The sequence below is a fragment of the Macaca mulatta genome, chromosome 20 (genome assembly GCF_049350105.2).
Source record: "Macaca mulatta isolate MMU2019108-1 chromosome 20, T2T-MMU8v2.0, whole genome shotgun sequence".
Taxonomy (NCBI): Eukaryota; Metazoa; Chordata; class Mammalia; order Primates; family Cercopithecidae; genus Macaca; species Macaca mulatta.
This window is the reverse complement of record NC_133425.1, coordinates 85340062-85361641: the sequence shown is the minus strand read 5'-3', so window position 1 is coordinate 85361641 and position 21580 is coordinate 85340062. Positions and strand designations below refer to the sequence as shown.

Below are 21580 nucleotides of genomic sequence, written 5' to 3'. Positions count from 1 at the left end.
AAAGACCACTGTGAGGGCGATGGGGCCTGGGTAAGGCAAGTACTTTCCAGCCCAGAAGGAAAGGTAAAAAGCCTTTCAGCGACCCAGATTCTGAAAGCCAGACATGCCGGCAGCCTGGGCGTCGGCTTGGACCCGCCCCCAGCCCTCCTGCCCCCGGCCCTCCTGCCCCGAAGCCCTGCTCTCCTGGCCTGGCCATGGGGCCTGCTTTTGTTCTCTCAACGTGCTGTGTGCTCTGCTCCTGCCACAGCGCCTTGGCGCATAGTGACTCTGCTGTGGAACACGCCCCGAGCCTGGTGAGGGCACGGTCATCCTCTGCGTCTCGGCACACCCACCCCTCCTTCCTCCAAAGACCTTACTGGAGTGTTTTTTTTTTTTGAGGCGGAGTCTTCACTCTGTCGCCCAGGCTGGAGTGCAGTGGCACCATCTCGGCTCACTGCAAGCTCCGCCTCCCGGGTTCGCGCCATTCTCCTGCCTCAGCCTCCGGAGTAGCTGGGACTACAGGCGCCCGCCACCGCGCCCGGCTAATTTTTTGTATTTTAGTAGAGATGGGGTTTCACCGTGTTAGCCAGGATGGTCTCGATCTACTGACCTCGTGATCCGCCCGCCTCGGCCTCCCAAAGTGCAGGGATTACAGGCGTGAGCCACTGCGCCCCGGCCTTTTTTTTTTTTGAGATGGAGTCACTTTCTCCAGGCTGAAGTGCGGGGGCGTGATCTCAGCTCACTGCAAGCTCCACCTCCCAGGTTCCAACAATTCTCCTGCCTCAGCCTCCCGAGTAGCTGGGACTACACCTGCCACCAAGCCTGGCTACTTTTTTTGTATTTTAGTAGAGACGGGTTTTCATCACGTTGGCCAGGATAGTCTCGATCTCTTGACCTTGTGATTCGCCCACCTTGGCCTCCCAAACTGCTGGAATTACAGGATTACAGGTGTGAGTCACCACACCCGGACGGCTATATTTTTTTTTTTTTTTTTTTTTTTTTTGAGACGGAGTTTTGCTCTTTTTGCCCAGGTTGGAGTGCAATGGCACAATCTCAGCTCACCGCAACCTCCGCCTCCCGGGTTCAAGCGATTCTCCTGCCTCAGCCTCTCGAGTAGCTGGGATTACAGGCGTGCGCCACCACGCCTGGCTAATTTTTGCATTTTTAGTAGAGACGCAGTTTATCCATGTTGGTCAGGCTGGTCTTGAACTCCCGACCTCAGGTGATCCACTGCCTCGGCCTCCCAAAGTGCTGGGATTACAGGCGTGAGCCACCGCGCCCGGCCTTGATATCTGTATTTTTAGTTGAGACAGGGTTTCGCCATGTTGGCCAGGCTGGTGCAGTTTTGATTTTATGTTTATGTCTAGATTCCAAAGTTAATGTGTTTTCCCCACATCACTGCACACCTGCTTCCTTCCACTGTGTCACTCGCACCTTACAGAGGCTGACACGCAAGCACCCGTGCGTTCGATGGAGACGGGAAGGAACGCGGCCTGCAAACGCAGAGCTGTGACTCCCAAATAACACTGTTCCTCTCCCTTCTCGTGAGGGGGAAGACCCACTGAACCCTGCGCCCGTCTCCTAGCACCTGGGTCCGAAGGAGGCAGCCAGTCCCCGTGATCCCTGAAGCCCCGACCTCAGAGCTGGGAGGTGGCAGCTGGGAGGTGGGAGGAGGGAGCTGGGAGGTGGCAGCTGGGAGCAGCGAGGTGGGAGCTGGGAGGTGGCAGCTGGGAGCAGCGAGGTGGGAGCTGGGAGGTGGGAGCTGGGAGGTGGCAGCTGGGAGCAGCGAGGTGGGAGCTGGGAGGTGGGAGGTGGCAGCTGGGAGGTGGGAGGTGGGAGGTGGGAGGAGGGAGGTGGGAGGTGGGAGGAGGGAGGTGGGAGGTGGGAGGAGGGAGGTGGGAGGTGGGAGAGGAGGTGGGAGGGGAGGTGGGAGGTGGGAGGTGGGAGGAGGGAGGTGGGAAGAGGGAGGTGGGAGGTGGGAGAGGAGGTGGGAGGGGAGGTGGGAGGTGGGAGGTGGGAGGAGGGAGGTGGGAAGAGGGAGGTGGGAGGTGGGAGGGGAGGTGGGAGGTGGGAGCAGCGAGGTGGGAGCTGGGAGGTGGGAGGTGGGAGGAGGGAGGTGGGAGGAGGGAGGTGGGAGGTCGGAGGGGAGGTGGGAGGTGGGAGGAGGGAGGTGGGAGGAGGGAGGTGGGAGGTCGGAGGGGAGGTGGGAGGTGGGAGGAGGGAGGTGGGAGGAGGGAGGTGGGAGGTTGGAGGGGAGGTGGGAGGAGGGAGGTGGCAGCTGGGAGGTGGCAGCTAGGAGCAGCGAGGTGGGAGCTGGGAGGTGGGAGGTGGGAGGGGAGGTGGGAGGAGGGAGGTGGGAGCTGGGAGGGGAGGTGGGAGGAAGGAGGAGCAAGGTGGGAGGTGGGAGGTGGGAGCAGCGAGGTGGGAGCTGGGAGGTGGGAGGGGAGGTGGGAGGTAGGAGGAGGGAGGTGGGAGCTGGGAGCTAGAAGGTGGAAGCTGGGAGGTGGGAGGTGGGAGGGGAGGTGGGAGGTGGGAGGAGGGAGGTGGGAGGGGAGGTGAGAAGAAGGAGGAGGGAGCTGGGAGCTGGGAGCTGGAAGGTGGAAGCTGGGAGGTGGGAGGTGGGAGCATCGAGGTGGGAGCTGGGAGGTGGGAGGGGAGGTGGGAGGTGGGAGCAGCGAGGTGGGAGCTGGGAGGTGGGAGGGGAGGTGGGAGGTGGGAGGAGGGAGGTGGGAGCTGGGAGGTGGGAGGTGGGAGGAGGGAGGTGGGAGCTGGGAGGTGGGAGGTGGGAGGAGGGAGGTGGGAGCTGGGAGGTGGGAGGTGGGAGGAGGGAGGTGGGAGCTGGGAGGTGGGAGGTGGGAGGGGAGGTGGGAGGGAGGAGGAGCAAGGTGGGAGAAGGGAGGAGGGAGGTGGGAGGGGATGTGAGAGGAAGGAGGAGGGAGGTGGAAGGAGGGAGGTGGAAGGAAGGAGATGGGAGGTGGGAGCTGGGAGGAGGGAGGTACCTCTCCGGCCTGACGTAGGAGTAGATTGTGTCCGAAGGAGGCAGAGGGTCAAACCCCATCACAGACTGCGTGGTCACATCCTTCAGAAAGGGACACAAAACGAAGATGCTACGCATGCTGCCGGGGGGCCTCTGCCTCTCCCAGCAGAGTCCTTCAGTCGACTCCAGCGTGGACTGGATGCATCTGCTGAGAGATAGCCACAGAGTCTGACAGAAACGGCTGTGCTTTTTGTACCAACGAGCTTTGGGTGAGGGTGGGACAGTCCTTCTGCCACCAGGACACTCACGGGAGTCGAGGTGAACCTGCGAGGCGTCTGCCCTGCACACCGGAGTATGTGGTGGGGAAGGAAGGGGGTCACGTGCTGCTCGCGCCTGCCAAGATCTTCACCACGTGTCAGAAGTTCTCACTTCGGCGAATGCAGGCCACGGGGACCCTGAGCCGCCCGCGGGGTGCACGGAGCTCCTGGTGCACTCGCTGCCTCGCCCCTCAGCCCCACGCACAGTGCCACGTGCTACCACTCAACTAAGAAGAGTCAGAAGCTCACAGCCCCGGACAAAGCCAGCCACGCCGGTCCTAAGGGCCCGCAGAGCAGCTGAAGTTAAACCAGGAGGCGCTAAGCTGTCCCCAGTGGACGCTCTGCGGTCCTGCGACCCTCCGACTTGCTGGTTTTCTCACTCGTTCTATCTCACCCCTTAACAACAGTATAAAATCCTTAGGTTTTGAGACAGAAACAGCACCTCCAGCATGGGAGGCGTCAGAGCGGGACTACACCCCAGCAGCTGCACCAAGCCCTCAGAAGACCACGGACGGAGCAGCTCACCAAGGTGACTTCTCAGCTCGCGCTCTGAGCCCCAAAGGATTTCTCTCTCAAAACAACAAGCACCTGAACCCTGGCTGCCAGGAAAGGAGGAGCCCCTGCGCTAGCCCCCGCCCCTGCCGTGGCAGAGCTGGGCTGCTGAGGGAGCCTGCACCACGCACGTCTGCACGTGGACCGCCCGGAGCAAAAGGGACGTTCATGTGACCGGCTTACACAAAGCTCCCATTTCAGCCTTTCTCCCTTACCGGGGGCAGGGCAGCCACAGCTTCCTTGATCTCAGAGAGGATCACATGACGGTGGATATTCCTGGGTGCACGCTGGTAGAGCACCTTCCGCCTAAGGCCGGGAAGAAACAAGGCACAGTAGATAAAGCACAGCAAATGAAATGGTAACAACCACAGCACCAGGGTCCCCACCCCCACCCAGCATTGGGCATCTCGCTGCATCTCTGGTGGCTCTGAAAACTGCACGTTTTACCATTTTACTCTCAAGCAGAGGCAGCACAGCTGGTCCTGGCCTGTGGTTAGGGACCCTCTAGGGGCCAATCCCAGCTGCAGGGCCTGTGACTCAGCCTCTTCATCCAAAGAACAAGAATGATGGGAGCCGTGGCCAGTGGCTTCTGGTGGGAATTCACTGAGCTCGTCTACATGAGAGGACACCTCGGCGTGTCACCGCTGTGACTACAGGTAGACACTGGGCCCCGCTGGAAATCGCTCTGAGAGAGAGCGGGTACAGGGAACAAAACACTCCTGTCCACGAGAATGCCCGGTCCAGTGAGGAAGCAGATACGTGGACAGGACCCATGACTGCCAGTGGCTGGGGGCACCAGCACCTCTTGGGCCCCCCGGGCACAGCCTCACGTCTGCAGCACGCAGCCTTCACTGTGGAGATGCAAATGGGTGCCACTCCCACGTGGTCCTCACTGAGCCCGGCCACACCGTGCGCAGAGCCACGGTGCTGACGCTCAAACTAGCACGGGGCCACAGGCGAACGAGACAAGAACAGGTAAGGGGCTGCCTGTCAGATGCAGATGCATCAGGGCACGAGCCTCCAAAATGTTCACACACAGGAGACTCTCTCATCTCCGCCAGTTTACCCCCAACATGCTGGTGTGACAAACTCGTCATCACCTCAGCTCATGTGGAACCACTGCACGACCAGAAGCCACCGCTCCAGCCCTCGGCACCCGGGAACAGCAGCTCGGGACTCTGTGCTGAGGACCACGGCTGCCTCCCAGGAAGCCTCTGGGACAGGCCAGGGGCTGTGTTCCATCTCGCAGGCTCCACACAGGCCCCACAGCAGCAGAGGCCAAGCTGCTCTCGCCCCTCTCGCCCGGAATCCGAGGCCCCCGTGTCTGGGATGAGGGTCCCCGAGGAGGGGGCGTGGCAGGCCTTGTGCAAACCCCTAGCTCACCGGTTCTCACAGGCTTCCACGGCAGGGTCCCCGGCGTCCACAGTTTGCAGAACCGCACGGACGTTCTCCTCCAGCCAGCTCATGGTGGCAGGCTCTTTCCAGAGAAAGTGTGACCTCCCGAGGTACAGGTTCACCAGCTGGCTCAGGGCAGGGGGCTGGCTGTGGGAGAGCAAGGCCCATGAGCAGAACCCTCTTTAGGCCAGGGCCTGCCTCGAAGCCAGCAGAGTCCCAGGGTTGGGCAGAGGGGTGGTCCAGGGAGTGCCCTGCGGCCTCGAGTGCAAGGGGGCCCCTGGGCTGCTGGCCTGAGGGCGTGGGGCTGGGGCACACAGGTATGTTTGTATTCTTTTTTTTTTTTTTTTTTTTGAGACGGTGTCTCGCTATGTCGCCCAGGGTGGAGTGCAGTGGCCGGATCTCAGCTCACTGCAAGCTCCGCCTCCCGGGTTTTTATGCCATTCTCCTGCCTCAGCCTCCCGAGTAGCCGGGACTACAGGCGCCCACCACCTCGCCCGGCTAGTTTTTTGTATTTTTTAGTAGAGATGGGGTTTCACTGTGTTAGCCAGGATGGTCTCGAACTCCTGACCTCGTGATCCGCCCGTCTCGGCCTCCCAAAGTGCTGGGATTACAGGCTTGAGCCACCGCGCCCGGCCTGTTTGTATTCTTTAGGAAGCACAACTGACTTCACAGAAATGTGAAAATGCAACCAGGGTGGGTCCACCTGTGTGCACACAGGGCGAGCCCTGGAGGTCCGCACCGGCTCCACCCCAGGGCCAGGGGGTGACCCTGCGGCGTGCGCTTTCTTCTGTGTTTGTTCCCTCTGTTTGTTTGTTTTTTGAGACAGGGTCTCGCTGTCGCCCAGGCTGGAGTGCAGGAGCAGCAACAGCTCACTGCAGCTTTGACCTCCTAGGCACAAGCCAACCTCCCACCTCGGCCTCCCAAAAAGCTGATTACAGGCGTGTCGCCACGCCCGGCACCCTCTTTATGAGCCTCGATTTTAAGCTGGAGGCTGATCACCTGGCCCACCTGGGCTTTCCCACAGAGAAGGGGGCTCCTGAGCCCTCCCATGTCAAATGATAGTCCCTGAGGCCACCGCCACAGCCCCTCCTGCCGCCGGGAGCAGGTCCCCCACGGCCTCTCGGGATGAGTGAACACAGCTCCCAGGCTCCGAACCCACAGGCACCCACAGATGAGCCCCGCCAGCCACTCTTCACCTTATTTCGGCGTTGGGTCCAAAGAAGCTGTGACTGGAAACCGTGATGTCGGGCCGCACGCTGCAGGACTCGAGCAGAGGCAGGAGGACTGCAGGGGAAGCGGAGGCTCTGTGGGGGCCCTCAGTACAAACCCAGTCACTCCCAGCCCCCGAGGTGGTAACGGACACAGTGAGGTCCTGGTCACAGACACAGCTGTTCTAAGGTGGAAGAGTGCAGGGCCAGCGGCTTGCTTCTGGGTGGCATTCTGAGTTGCTGCTGCTGGCGTGCCCAGGGTCTGAGGCTGGGGTCTCCTTCACGCCAGCCCCAAGGAGCCTCCCAGCGTCCCCATCTGCATCCAAGGGAAGATTCACCCACCACCCTCCACACACGTGGGGTTGTTTTTCTTTCTTTTGGAGACAGGGTCTCACTCTGTCGCCCAGGCTGGAGTGCAGTGGCGTGAGCTCAGCTTACTACAACCTCCACTTCCCAGGCTCAAGTTTTCTCCTGTCTCAGCCTCCTGAGTAGCTGGGATTACAGGCGCCCGCCACCGTGCCGGGTTAATTTTTGTTTTTTTTCTTTTTTTTTTTTGAGACAGAGTCTCGCTCTGTGGCCCAGGCTGGAGTGCAGTGGCGCGATCTCCACTCACTGCAAGCTCCGCCTCCCGGGTTTACGCCATTCAGCCTCCCGTGTAGCTGGGACTACAGGTGCCCGCCACCACGCCTGGCTAATTTTTTTAAAATATTTTTAGTAGAGACGGGGTTTCACTGTGTTAGCCAGGATGGTCTCAATCTCCTGACCTCGTGATCCACCCGTCTCGGCCTCCCAAAGTGCTGGGATTACAGGCGTGAGCCACCGTGCCCAGCAATTTTTGTATTTTTAGTAGAGACAGGGTTTCACCATTTTGACCAGGCTGGTCTCAAACTCCTGACTTCAGGTGATCTGCCCACCTTGGCCTCCCAAAGTGCTGGCATTACAAGCGTGAGCCACTGCACCTGGTCAGGGTTGGATGTTTTAATCTCAAACACTGGACCCCACGGCAGGCTGGCGGGAGGAGAGGCCACCTGTGCCCAGTGGAAGGGCCAGCACTGCAGGGCTGTGTCGAGGTCGGAGGCCGCCATGTGGGGGCATGGGCCCCAGGGCAGAGCCCGTTCCACCCCCAGGAATGGGCCCCAGGGCAGAGCCCGTTCCACCCCCATGCCTGCAGTGATCTCCAGTGCTCTGAGGTAAGTGGCAGTGGCTTCTTGGGAGCCCGCCTGCCTTCGAGGGAGGAGCTGACACTACAGCGTGTGAGACAGCGGCACAGCTGCCCTGTAGGACAGGGCCTCCCAGCCCCGCTCCCAGACATGGCTGCACTGGTGGACCACAGCACATGGCCAGCTGCATGCGGCCCCAGAGGAGGACAAAGGTGCTTCTCACACACAGATGAAGCTTTCAGGGTCAGTGAGCAGACTGAGGCCTGGCCAGGCCCCTCTGGTGGGCACATTTCTGCTTGTGCTAGAAGCTGCCCAACCCAACGCTGGGGGCCTGCTTGGGGCCCAGACAGAGCCCTAGAAACCCACAGAACCAGGGACGGGTTGATGCTTCCAAGGCGTTCTAACAGATGATGAGGTCACGCAGTGTGTGTGTACCAGCTGCATACAAAGAACCCTCACCCCTCACAGCCCCTCAGAGGAGCCCCGTCTTAAAGACGGATTTCACACACGCTGTCAGGCAGGGTCAGCCCCCGAGGTCTGCCCAGGTGGCAGCCTCACTGTGCCCGCCACATGTGTGTGGATCGAGGCTACCCAGATGCAGTCAGGGCTCAGGGGCTGTGCAGGCTGAGTCTGTGTGGACGGCACAGGCCTCCGTTCTGCATCCCAGCATGGTACTGAGCACAACTCTCTCGGCCATGCCTGGGCACTGCCGAGACCTTCCTCTGCTTTGTTCTCCTCCCCAGCACTGGCACAATCCCATGCCCGGCACCGCCCAGCCAGCTCTGTCTCTGCGCTCTAGAACACAAGCCCCACGGGGGTCAGGACGCCTGCCACCTCCTCGCGCCTGGCGTGGCATGCAGCGGGTTCGGAGATGAGCCGATCATCTTTCAGGTTTGGTAGGGCAGGTTTGCAGGCCCTACCAGAGAATGCATATTTCTGTAGGTGTGGGGAAGGACTGGGACCTGGCCTCCCCCATGGCTGGACACACCCCTACCCCAGGCCAGACGCGGCACCCACCTCCGGGGAACATGGTGAGCGCCTGCTGTATCAAGAGAGATGCCTTCTCCCTGGCAGAGCTCCGCTCGTGCTCAGGGAGGTCTGTCTGCTGGCTCAGCAGGAAATACGCCAGTGGAACGGAGAAGGCAAAATTTGGGAGCTGGGACAGGTTCCGATGAGCCTACGGGGGATGAAGCAACAGTGTGGAGGGAGCCTTAAGTCAAAGACAAAACACGTCAGTCTGCAGACGCGCTGACGACACCAATGAGCCGTACCCAGAGCAGGTATATTCTGCGGCAACACGGGGGCCTTTTTCCAACTCAGCATGAAGATAACTTAAAACATCCACCCGGGGGCTTTCCGCGAAGAAGAGACAGAGGACATGGGAGCACCTGAGGAGCAGACTGCGCGGGAGTGCGGAGGCTGTGGGGAGCGAGGGTCCCACCTGCCCCAGGCGCTCCTCTTCGAAGCTCAGCGTCAATATTCTCAATGTGGAAAATTTACAAAGACAAGAGCAGCCCACCTCGCGCGCGTCTCCGAGAACAGCCCACCTCGCGCGCGTCTCCGAGAACAGCCCACCGGGCGCGAGTCTCCGGGAGCAGCCCACCTCGCGCGCGTCTCCGAGAACAGCCCACCGGGCGCGAGTTTCCGGGAGCAGCCCACGACCGCGCGCGCGTTTCTCTTGCCCTTCTCAGCCTTATCATAGCCACGTGACTCACAGCATTTTCTATCAAAATGGGATCACAGACTCAGTTTTGTGACCTTAAACACCATCATCAACATTCTTCTGCAGACCCATTTTGAGGACCTCCCTGAGGTTTCCCTGCACCTACACTTCTGTGAGCTCCAGGAATTTCTATAAACCATATTCCTGGGGGTGAGACTTCCTGGCCAACTATGCCAAATGCTAAAAAATCGGAATAATGTACCCACTTTCATCATCCATGAACATGTGCAATGAAAACATTCAACACAGCAACAGAGAAAGTCCAGAGCTGTCACGCCTTCTCCCCACCCCAGGCCCTGCTGGAGGTTAGCATTACAAAGCCCCACGTGTCCATCCACAGAAGCGCTACCCCGTAGGAACATAATGGGAGCCCAGGTGTCAATTTAAATTTCCTAGGAGCTGCATTAAAGAGAACACCGGTGAAATTAACTTTAATACAGTATATCTAACCCAATACACCTAAATTATTCCAACACATGACTGTGTAAGTTACGGGGGACAGAGCTCAAGCCTCTGCTGCTGTGCTCACACTCCTGCCATGGAACAGGACGACGTGCTAGGGGTCCCCGAGCCAGCCCCACGCAGCCAGCCCTTCCTCTGCCTCCCAGCTGCGCTGCAGCCTCCCGAACTGCCCGCGAGGAGCTCGGGTCTCGCCAGTTTTTCGTCTTTGCCAGCATCACGGTCCTCGCAGACACACTTGTGCATGTGTGCACACCCATGAGGATTCTGACATAAGGCTGCCGTGCTGTCCCTGGGAAAACCAGACTCCACTCCCTGGAGGCGGCAAGGGAGACAACAAGGCAGGCGGACGGGGTTCTCCCTTGGACGATGACCATTTCATCCCCAAACTGTCCCCTGAGCACACAGACACCAAACCAAGAAAACAGAAGAAGCAGATGTCCGTCCCTCCACGGGACCTCACCAGCCTCGCACCTACCTCCCACTCCACCAGCCTCGCACCTACCTCCACTCCACCAGCCTCGCACCTACCTCCCACCTCACCAGCCTCGCACCTACCTCCCACTCCACCAGCCTCGCACCTACCTCCCACTCCACCAGCCTCGCACCTACCTCCCACTCCACCAGCCTCGCACCTACCTCCCACTCCACCAGCCTCGCACCTACCTCCCACTCCACCAGCCTCGCACCTACCTCCCACTCCACCAGCCTCGCACCTACCTCCCACTCCACCAGCCTCGCACCTACCTCCCACCTCACCAGCCTCGCACCTACCTCCCACCTCACCAGCCTCGCACCTACCTCCCACTCCACCAGCCTCGCACCTACCTCCCACTCCACCAGCCTCGCACCTACCTCCCACTCCACCAGCCTCGCACCTACCTCCCACTCCACCAGCCTCGCACCTACCTCCCACTCCACCAGCCTCGCACCTACCTCCCACTCCACCAGCCTCGCACCTACCTCCCACTCCACCAGCCTCGCACCTACCTCCCACTCCACCAGCCTCGCACCTACCTCCCACTCCACCAGCCTCGCACCTACCTCCCACTCCACCAGCCTCGCACCTACCTCCCACTCCACCAGCCTCGCACCTACCTCCCACTCCACCAGCCTCGCACCTACCTCCCACTCCACCAGCCTCGCACCTACCTCCCACTCCACCAGCCTCGCACCTACCTCCCACTCCACCAGCCTCGCACCTACCTCCCACTCCACCAGCCTCGCACCTACCTCCCACTCCACCAGCCTCGCACTTACCTCCCACCTCACCAGCCTCGCACCTACCTCCCACTCCACCAGCCTCGCACCTACCTCCCACTCCACCAGCCTCGCACCTACCTCCCACTCCTGGAAGAGGCGGATCAGGTACTCGTAGTTCCGGGCCCGCAAGGCCAGGTGGTCGATCAGCAGCAGCATGCAGAGGGGGTCCTCGTCCGGCTCCAGACTTCCAGAGGCAGCGCAGAGAGCAGAGCAAAGGGGAACACGGGCACCATCAGGCTGGCCTGCAGCCAGGACAGGGAGCACGGGCGGGCTTGGCCCTGAGCGGACACTCACCTCAGAATGAGCTTGCAGTACTCCAGCGCCGTGCGCGGGCAGCCTCGCTTCTCCAGGAAGCTCATCTGCTTGTAGAGGGCCAAGTAGAAGCTCCTAGATCCAAAATAGTTCCACATGAATTACAGCGACACAAAGGAGAACGCCCTGTGGACAGCGCTGCGGCCAGCACCCGCTCCACCCCACCCCCTGCTCAGCGCCCTGGCCAGTACCCACTCCACCCCACCCTCCGCTCAGCGCCCCGGCCGGTACCCGCTCCACCCCACCCTCCGCTCAGCGCCCCGGCCGGTACCCGCTCCACCCCGCCCTCCGCTCAGCGCCCTGGCCAGTACCCACTCCACCCCACCCTCCGCTCAGCGCCCCGGCCGGTACCCGCTCCACCCCGCCCTCCGCTCAGCGCCCCGGCCAGTACCCACTCCACCCCACCCTCCACCCCGCCCTCCGCTCAGCGCCCCGGCCGGTACCCGCTCCACCCCGCCCTCCGCTCAGCGCCCCGGCCGGTACCACCCGCTCCACCCCCATTCCGCTCTCTGGGTTCTGCTGGCATTTCCTAGTTGCCCGGCACACAGAGATCCATATCTGGAGAGGAGGTATGTGCTCTCTTTGTCCTTTACAGAGTTATACACAAATTTGCATACTGAAAATCAAACTTCTTTGAAATCTTTTTTTTTTTTTTTTTTTTTTTTTGTTGAGACGGAGTCTCGCTCTGTCGCCCAGGCTGGAGTGCAGTGGCCGGATCTCAGCTCACTGCAAGCTCCGCCTCCCGGGTTTAAGCCATTCTCCTGCCTCAGCCTCCCAAGTAGCTGGGACTACAGGCGCCCACCACCTCGCCTGGCTAGTTTTTTGTATTTTTTTTTTTTTTTTTTTTTTTTTTTTTTTTTGAGACGGAGTCTCGCTGTGTCTCCCAGGCTGGAGTGCAGTGGCGTGATCTCGGCTCACTGCAAGCTCCGCCTCCCGGGTTCACGCCATTCTCCCGCCTCAGCCTCCCAAGTAGCTGAGACTACAGGCGCCCGCCACCACGCCCGGCTAGTTTTTTGTATTTTTAGTAGAGACGGGGTTTCACCATGTTAGCCAGGATAGTCTCGATCTCCTGACCTCGTGATCCACCCGCCTCGGCCTCCCAAAGTGCTGGGATTACAGGCTTGAGCCACCGCGCCCGGCCGTTTTTTGTATTTTTTTAGTAGAGACGGGGTTTCACTGTGTTAGCCAGGATGGTCTCGATCTCCTGACCTCGTGATCCACCCGTCTCAGCCTCCCAAAGTGCTGGGATTACAGGCTTGAGCCACCGTGCCCGGCCTGAAATCTTTATCTTGTTTTTGTTTATTTATTATCATTTACAGGGAAAGAGTTAAAATCTCCTGTTACAATTATGATCTTAATGTATCCTCCAGTCTCAACAGCGGCTAACAGCACTCAGGCTGGATACATGGAGCCCTGTGACATTTGGATGCTGGTGGGCTGCTGCTTCTATCAACAGCCCACTGTCCCTTTCATGCCTGGAAATATTAATATTTTATAATCTACTTCAAAGAACTAAGAATTTCATTGGAAGAGATAAAACTAACATAAAGAAAACCAGTGGGGAAAACTCAGACCCAGCACACAGTGCAGACAATCCGTGCAGAAGGGGTCAGTGGACCTTGGCCCAGGAGGGCCGAGGGGGGGAGCGGATCCCACACTGGAGACAACCCAGGGCGGCCAGAGAAACAGGGCTCTGCACACACGAGAGGCAGGACAGCGGACAGAAGCTGGTCTGCTCCACAAAAGGCCCACAGGACAGGCTGCGGGAAGGTCTGGCGGAAGCCAGTCCAGGTCTGACCATTGAGGGCTGATGCCAGAGGGATGGCTTTAGGGGCAGAAGTATCTGAAAGAAGAGAGTCCTGCACATGTGGCCGCTCAGCACAGGGGAGCAAGGGTCAGGCTGACTCTGAGCTCCTCACTGATTTAAGCTCAAACCTGCAAAGGCCTCCAAAGCTTCTAAACTTGCCAGGGACGGGCTTTCTCAGCCAGACATAGAAGGAAATGCAATTGCAGAGCCCACTGTGGAGATGTGGTTTGTCAGTCTCACTTCCCTTTTTTTTGGAGAGACAAGGTCTCACTCTGTTGCCCAGGCTGGAGTGCACTGGCACGATCTCGGCTCACTGCAGCCTCAACCTCCTGCTCGCTTGAGCGATACTCTTGCCTCAACCTCCCAAGTAGCTGGGACCACAGGCACGCGCCACCAGGCCTAGCTAGTTTTTAAAACGTTCTGTAGTGGCCAGGCGCAGTGGCTCACGCCTGTAATCCCAGCACTTTGGGAGGCCGAGGCAGGTGGATCACAAGATCAGGAGATCCAGACCATCCTGGCTAACACGGTGAAACTCTCTCTACTAAAAAATACAAAACATTAGCTGGGCGTGGTGGCACGTACCTGTGGTACCAGCTACTCGGGAGGCTGAGGCAGGAAAATTGCTTGAACCTGGGAGGCAGAGCTTGCAGTGAGCCGAGATCGTGCCACTGCACTCCAGCAGGGGCAACAGAACGAGACTCATCTCAAAAAAAAAAAAAAAAAAAAAAAATGTTCCGTACAGACTGCGTCTTGCCACGTTGCTCAGACTGGTCTTGACACCTGGGCTCAAGCAATCCTCCCACCTCAGCCTCCCAGAGCGCTGGGACTACAGGCGTGAACCACTGTGCCCAGCCAGGCTCATTTCTAACACAAACATTTATTTTATTTTTATTTTTTAAGAGATGGGGTCTCACTTTGGTGCCCAGGCTGGACTTGAACTCCTGGGCTCAGCAGACCTCCCACTCTGACCTCCAGAGTGGCATCAGGCTTATCTACAGACAAATGTAAACCTGGGCTGAGCCAATCCAATCCCTCCATCCTTGGGCCCAGAGAGAGCAAGGCGGGTCACTCTGGACCTGTGGGCCCTGGTCCACCCTGGAGGGCAGTCATGCGGTGCCCGCTGCACCTCCCCCAGCCTCACTCGCAGGAGAAGGGAGGGGGAGCTGCGTCCCTCCAGGGCGGCTGCACTCACCTGTTCTCGGGTCTGCGGTAATCCAGCCGGCAGGCCCCGCTGGTGAGACTGAACAGGGGGTGGAAGGCACACTCCATGCTGTACAGCGCTCGCTCTGCAGGCACAGGGACGCCAGGGGAGGTGTCATGGCCACACACAGCAACCACGGCCCCTCCTCTGACGATGGACAACAAGGAAAGGTCTGGACGCAAGGTCATGAAACTAGAATTCTGGACACTGAGAGGGCAGACATGACCCTGGGTACCCTAGATGCCAGGCTGCATTTATTTCAACCACAGAACTTGTCAGCTTGAGACGGAAACATCTTAAACACCACGAGGCACAACTGCCGCCACGTCCTGACGGAACCCGCCGTCCACGTGTGCACCTGAGGCTGCGCGTGCACACTGGCATCAGCACCACTGTTTACAGCAGCCCACATGGCTGTCAACTCATGACAGACACACAAAACGTGGTCGTCCACACGGTGGAGTAAAAACGAACAATGTTCTCGTCCATGCTACAATGAGGATGAACCCTGAAAACTTTATTGTAAATAAAAGCCAGAGGGCCAGATGCGGTGGCTCACGCCTGTGATCCCAGCTCTTTGGGAGGCCGAGGCGGGCGGATCACGAGGTCAGGAAATCGAGACCATCCTGGCGAACACGGTGAAACCCGTCTCTACTAAAAATACAAAAAACGGCCGGGCGCGGTGGCTCAAGCCTGTAATCCCAGCACTTTGGGAGGCCGAGACGGGCGGATCACAAGGTCAGGAGATCGAGACCATCCTGGCTAACACGGCGAAACCCCGTCTCTACTAAAAACACAGAAAATTAGCAGGGCGAGGTGGCGGCGCCTGTGGTCCCAGCTACTCGGGAGGCTGAGGCAGGAGAATGGCGGGAACCCGGGAGGCGGAGCTTGCAGTGAGCTGAGATCTGGCCACTGCACTCCAGCCTGGGCGACAGAGCGAGACTCCGTCACAAAAAAAAAAAAAAAAAAAAAATACAAAAAATTAGCCGGGTGTGTTGGCGGCTGCCTGTAGTCCCAGCTACTTGGGAGGCTGAGGCATATATTAAACACCAACAACAAACAAAAGCTTTCAATGGGTAAGTTCTGTGCTATGTGGGTTGTGTCTCAATAAAGCTGTCATGGATATCCTGGCAACCCCCGTCATCTTACACCACCGCATCTGTCTTGATGGCCTGAGGTGCTCCCACAGCTGACGGGAACGGGTGGGGGCTCTGCCTTACCTACGAGGTCTCGAGCCATCTCCTGATCCTCTTGAAAGCGGCAGGCATCACTGAGCTGCAGGAGCGAGTCAACGTGATAAGGGCTCGTCTGGAGCAGAACCTACCAGAAGGGAGGACAGCCCTGGAGGAAAGGCAAGCGCAGCCCTCGTGGGAACAGACACCCAGCAAGGCCCCAGCTACCAGGCACGCCTTTCTTTCGGCATTTAAAACCAGGGGAGGCTGGGCACAGTGGATCACGCCTGTAATCCCAGCACTTCAGGAGGGCGAGGCAGGAGGATCACTTGAGATCTGGAGTTCGAGACCAGCCTGGGCAACGTGGCAAAATCTGGTCTCTAATAAAAATACAAAAATTAGCTGGGTGTGGTGGCGTGTGCCTGTAATCCTGGTTACTTGGGAGGCTGAGGCAGGAGAACTGCTTGAACCCGGGCCGAGACTGCGCCAATGCACTCTAGCTTAGGCAAGAGAGTGAACCTCCGACTCCAAAAACAAATGGGAATTACCAGGGTCGACACTCACAACATCCCCCAACTCAAAACAGGCTAGTTATTATTGCTAAGCTGAACCAATGATACGACTTAAAGCAAGAATTCAAACCTGACATGCCCAGGCCAGGGCCACCTAACTCCCCACCACGCCCCAAGAAAGAGGAATGGGGCCGGGCGCGGTGGCTCAAGCCTGTAATCCCAGCACTTTGGGAGGCCGAGACGGGCGGATCACGAGGTCAGGAGATCGAGACCATCCTGGCTAATACGGTGAAACCCCATCTCTACTAAAAATACAAAAAACTAGCCGGGCGAGGTGGCGGGCGCCTGTGGTCCCAGCTACTCGGGAGGCTGAGGCAGGAGAATGGCGGGAACCCGGGAGGTGGAGCTTGCAGTGAGCTGAGGTCTGGCCACTGCACTCCAGCCCGGGCGACAGAGCGAGACTCCGTCTTAAAAAAAAAAAAAAAGGCCGGGCGCGGTGGCTCAAGCCTGTAATCCCAGCACTTTGGGAGGCCGAGGCGGGCGGATCACAAGGTCAGGAGATCGAGACCACAGTGAAACCCCGTCTCTACTAAAAATACAAAAAATTAGCCGGGCACGGTGGCGGGCGCCTGTAGTCCTAGCTACTCAGGAGGCTGAGGCAGGAGAATGGCGTGAACCCAGGAGGCGGAGCTTGCAGTGAGCCGAGATCGCGCCACTGCACTCCAGCCTGGGCAACAGCGTGAGACTCCGTCTCAAAAAAAAAAAAAAAGAAAGAGGAATGGAAAGCAGCAGCTTTTCCCACAGGGGAGACGACGCTGAGCTCTCAGAAGCATCCTGCCCCTGACCACAGCCTTGAGGCAGCGTGGACGGGGTGAGGGTGGCCAGAGAGGGTGAGGACGGGCTGCCTCTGGTTCTGAAGACGGGGTTGGTCAGGGTCTCGCGACCCTGGGGCACCAGGCCTGGGGGTTTGTAAAGAGAGGACTCCATCACTGACAGGTGGATGGGCTGCCCGGGGATTGTGAGGGCAGTGGTGGCTACATGGCCCCTGCTCCTGTCAGGGGCTGCGAGGACCACGCACCACGATGTTGTTCGGCTCCATAGACTCCACGGCCACCAGGAACTTGTGCTGAGCCTGCTGGTACTCCTCACTGTGCTCAAACGCAAAGAAAGAGAGGCCTTTTCTCGATTCCAGCAGCCGCATGGACAGACCTGGGAGGGGAGAGTGCTCAGCGAGGGTGTGCCGGGAGCAGGGACGTGGGCAGCTCCAAGCACAGCCTTCACCCTCATGTTCTTGACGAGGCCCCTGTGATATCAACAAACTTGACCTGAGTGTGTACTCATGCATATCACCCAGGTCCGGGCACCCTCCTAGAACACCCGCCGTGTGGTCTACACCAGGAGACGGCGTCCTGTCTGCTTTAGTTTCCTACCAAGACGTGTTTCCCCCCAGAACTCAGATACAGCTCAAGCCCCACTGGCCTGGAGGGAATGTCAGGGACAAGGACACACACAGTTCACAGGTCACCAGATCTGACCAGGCCAAGCACTGTCCCCAGACCAAGTCTGACTGAGGTGAATGTCCAGGGGGGCCGTGGAAGGGCGGGGTGCAGTGCGGTGGCACAGCCGGCCACAGCACCAGGCCTCGGAAGCCACAGAGCTCTGTAGCGTGTGGCCACCCTCTCCGTCTGCTCCTCCTGTCTGACTGGGTGCACGGGGCCCAGTTTCTTCTGATAAACCAGAAAAGCTCAGCCTCCCAGGACCTCATGGAATAGGCCCCTGCAGTGATACCATCTTGTGGCCCTGCCCAAGGCCCGAGTCCTGCAGGAACACATGGCCATGGAGCCCCTGTCTGCAACGCTCAGGGTTCCTGCTAGGAAGGGAAGGGGCCGTGAGCAGCAGCGTTCACCTTTGGACAGCACAGGCCTCGCTCTTAGACGGGTCCTTACAGAACGTGCGCAGGCAATCTCTGGCACCCCCCGAGCCACAGGCGCAGGAGAGGCAGGCACGGGAGCCGCGGCAGCACTGACAGCAGCAGCCAAGCCAATCGCCAAGGGCGCCGCACCGCTCCCTTCCCACAGGTCATCCCTGCCCTGGGCCGAGGGCCTCCTGACACTTCCCCGCACACACCACCAAGCACCCAACACTCCGTGCCTGTCTTCACTGCTGCAATTTATCTTAAAATCACGTGCACTTATTAGTTTGCAATAATATACAAAATTCTGCAGTTTAAAATGAACTCGATTGCTTCCATAAGGGAAAGGTCGATGGCAGAACGGTAGGAAGAACCTGCAGGAAAAGACAGTCACACAAAGACGGTGCCTGGGAGGCTCTGTGTCGAGGTCCTGGGCCAGGCCTCCAGCACTCAAGCCCTCAGTGTGGCAACAAACAGTCACACAGTGCGCACCGGTGCTCCTGGAGCAAGAGGCTCGGCTCAAGGGGCACTGATGACCCCCAGTGCCCAACGCGGGCCAGTGCCCAGACCCACCCCCAGCAGCCTCTGCAGACCCTCACCTGGTTTGCTGTACCGGGGCCAGGTGCTCTTAGGGGTGGTCAGCCATGTGCACTTGGGGTACACGCGCTGTCTCTGCCGTGGCCTGGGGAGAACGGGACACAGGTACAGCTTTACTTCCTGTGGTGTGTGGGGACCAAGGCTTGGCTGCCTGATCCCTGCAGGGGCTGTGGAAGCAAAACTGAGGGGCGGAGAAGGCATGTGTGGCAGGGTGGGGATGCAATAGGGACAGGATGCAAACAAGCCTCAGCAACTGCTGCGGGACGGGTGGAGCAGGGAAGGCCCCACAGAGAGAGAAACAATTCTGGCCGACGTGGTGGCTCACACCTATAATCCCGGCACTTTGAGAGGCCAAGATGGGAGGATTTCTTTTTTTTTTTTTTTTTTTTTTGAGACGGAGTCTGGCTCTGTCGCCCAGGCTGGAGTGCAGTGGCCGGATCTCAGCTCACTGCAAGCTCCGCCTCCCGGGTTCACGCCATTCTCCTGCCTCAGCCTCCCGAGTAGCTGGGACTACAGGCGCCGCCACCGCGCCCGGCTAGTTTTTTGTATTTTTTAGTAGAGACGGGGTTTCACCGTGTTGGCCAGGATGGTCTCGATCTCCTGACCTCGTGATCCGCCCGTCTCGGCCTCCCAAAGTGCTGGGAGGATTTCTTGAACCCAGGAGTTCCAGACTGGCCTGGGCAAGACAGCAAAACCCCATTTCTACGAAGGATTTTAAAAATCAGCCTGGCGTGATGGTCTGCACCTGTGATCCCAGCACTCCAGCCTGGGCGACAGAGCGAGACCCTGTCTCAAGAAGAAAACAAAAAAAGAAAACGAAAAGAAAGAGAATAACATGCTAATATTTCCACATGCCCATCACTCAAGAAACCAACCATCTCTGATGTAACAGCAGCTCCGTGCCTTTTCCATGCTGCCCTACCCGCCCCGCTCAGATACCACCCGACCAGCGCTTAGGGTGGGCCTGACCCCTGTGGCAGAGACCCCCACATAACAGAGCTCTGGGCACTCTGCCTGAACACACAGGTGCAGGAGAGGTGGGGCGTGGGAGCTGTGGCAGCACGGACAGCAGCAGCCATGCCCACAGTCACCGTCAGCACAATGCCATTCCCTTCCCGCGGGGCCATCCCTGCCCTGGCCCCAGGCCCCCCCAGATCAGCCACTGCAGAGTGGAGGCCAGCGTGGTGGGCCCTCCTGACGTGAAGGTGGCCCCAGCCTGCTTCTCCTGCCTGCAGCACACGCCCAGGCCTAGGAGAGTCAGCCCTTCAGCACTCTCCTGTGCCAGTCTACAGAACCCCAGGGACAGCCTGACCCCAGGTCAGCCGTCCCACAAAACGAGTCAGGAGGCCTCCAGAACGGACCCAACGAGGCAGCCTGGGCAGAAGCCGGGAGCGGGCAGGGGACAGGAGTCCGGACGAGCTCTGAAGGCGGGCAGGCACCCTGAGCAACAGGAGTAGTGCCGAGGTGCCAGGGCAATGAGCTGGCCCGGCTGGCATGGTGGGAAGTCAGGGGCCCAAGAAAAGCGGTGCGTGTGTTATTCTGAGACTCTGAGAGAACCACCAGTAGCGGAAACAGAAACAGGCCAGGCCTTGTCTTGGACGAGCAGGACAAGGAATGAATAAAAAGGGAACCGTGGCTTCTCCACGGAAGTCTTTTGGTAGGAATTAAATTTTTAAAGAAATAATATAACAAAAAGTATAATACTACTATAAAAATAATAAAGGCAATTATTGTCAACTAATTACCATTAATAATTATAATTTGCAGAAATAAAACCACGCAAAAATGTAAAGAAATGGCAAAGACAGACCAAGCAGATGCAAACAAAGAGTGGGACGAGGCAGAACCCTCAGCTCAGGGAAATACAGATAATAAAGTAGACATTTTAAAGTCAATTTTTTACTAACATTCCCAAGGAAACACACCAACACCAAAAATGTAAAGTAAAATATAAAGCAAAACCTGTTAGAAATCCAGGGAAAGTGTGAACAACAGCACATGAAAACATCCTCAATCTACCCAGAATCAAAACACCAACACTTCGCCCACACACGATGACGGATTTCCAGACCCCCATCATCTACACGAGTGGAAGCTGAAAGACCCAGGCAGACGCTGAGTGTGAGCTGGTGACTCTAACGAAGGGCACTGGCAGGTGACTCAAGACGGGAAAACTCATTCTTGGGCAGTTTCACAGAAATGCCTGCAGACAAGGGGGACTGTAGCCAACATCTGGACACATGCTACCACTGAGGTAAGGAAATGACCGGGGTATACCATGGTGCAGAAACAAGGCTTAGGCCGGGCATGGGGGCTCACACCTGTAATCCCAGCACTTTGGGAGGCAGAGGCGGGCGGATCACTTGAGGTCAGGAGTTTGACACCAGCCTGGCCAATGTGGTGAAACCCCGTATCTACTAAAAATACAAAAAATAGCCGAGCATGGTGGCGCGTGCCTGTAGTCCCAGTTACTTAGGAAGCTGAGGCAGGAGAATCGTTTGAACCCAGGAGGCGGAGGTTGCAGTGAGCTGAGATTGCACCACTGAGCTCCAGCCTGGGTGACAAAGCGAGACTCCGTCTCAAAAAAAAAAAAACAAAACAGGCCGGGCACGGTGGCTCAAGCCCATAATCCCAGCACTTTGGGAGGCCGAGACGGGCGGATCACTAGGTCAGGAGATCGAGACCATCCTGGCTAACACGGTGAAACCCCGTCTCTACTAAAAAATACAAAAAATTAGCCGGGCAAGGTGGCGGGCGCCTGTAGTCCCAGCTACTCAGGAGGCTGAGGCGGGAGAATGGCGTGGACCCGGGAGGCGGAGCTTGCAGTGAGCTGAGATCCGGCCACTGCACTCCAGCCTGGGCGACAGAGCGAGACTCCGTCTCAAAAAAAAAAAAAAAAACAAAACAAACAAAAGAAAACAATGCTTAGAACTCAGACGTGCAAATAAAAGAGGATGTGTCTGGCCGGGCGCGGTGGCTCACGCCTGTAATCCCAGCAATTCGGGAGGCAGAGGGAGGAGCATCGGAAGCCAGG

At 58.4% G+C, this 21580-nt stretch overlaps 1 protein-coding gene and 2 long non-coding RNA genes across 18 annotated transcripts in view; 2 read left to right on the top strand and 1 right to left on the bottom strand.

Moving 5' to 3' along the window:
- The window catches only part of TCF25 (transcription factor 25), a 39600-nt gene that overhangs the window by 1417 nt on the left and 16603 nt on the right, over positions 1-21580 (bottom strand). For 3 of the 16 annotated variants that reach the window (XR_003725513.2, XR_013412156.1, XR_013412158.1), the window contains 11 exons: positions 18549-18631; positions 17116-17246; positions 15574-15673; positions 14345-14438; positions 11328-11420; positions 11112-11217; positions 8606-8765; positions 6417-6504; positions 5209-5367; positions 4041-4131; positions 2979-3164 (listed from right to left, as the gene is read on the bottom strand). Coding sequence is in view for 5 of the 16 variants with exons in the window: in XM_077986825.1 (XP_077842951.1) it covers positions 9988-10271; positions 10622-11217; positions 11328-11420; positions 14345-14438; positions 15574-15673; positions 17116-17246; positions 18549-18631 (1381 nt within the window). In the remaining 11 variants the exon portion in view is untranslated. Of the gene's footprint in view, positions 1-1385; positions 1473-2978; positions 3185-3264; positions 4132-5208; positions 5368-6416; positions 6505-8605; positions 8766-9715; positions 10272-10621; positions 11218-11327; positions 11421-14344; positions 14439-15573; positions 15674-17115; positions 17247-18548; positions 18632-21580 lie in introns of those variants that run through there. The other 13 variants (XR_003725514.2, XR_013412157.1, XR_013412159.1 and 10 more) reach the window with 9 other exon arrangements.
- On the top strand, positions 1565-2271 carry LOC144338214 (uncharacterized). The gene is made up of 3 exons (XR_013412177.1): positions 1565-1699; positions 1735-1790; positions 2258-2271. It is a non-coding gene; the product is annotated as an uncharacterized LOC144338214 (long non-coding RNA).
- On the top strand, positions 11224-13885 carry LOC144338219 (uncharacterized). The gene is made up of 4 exons (XR_013412183.1): positions 11224-11562; positions 11774-11914; positions 12665-13416; positions 13812-13885. It is a non-coding gene; the product is annotated as an uncharacterized LOC144338219 (long non-coding RNA).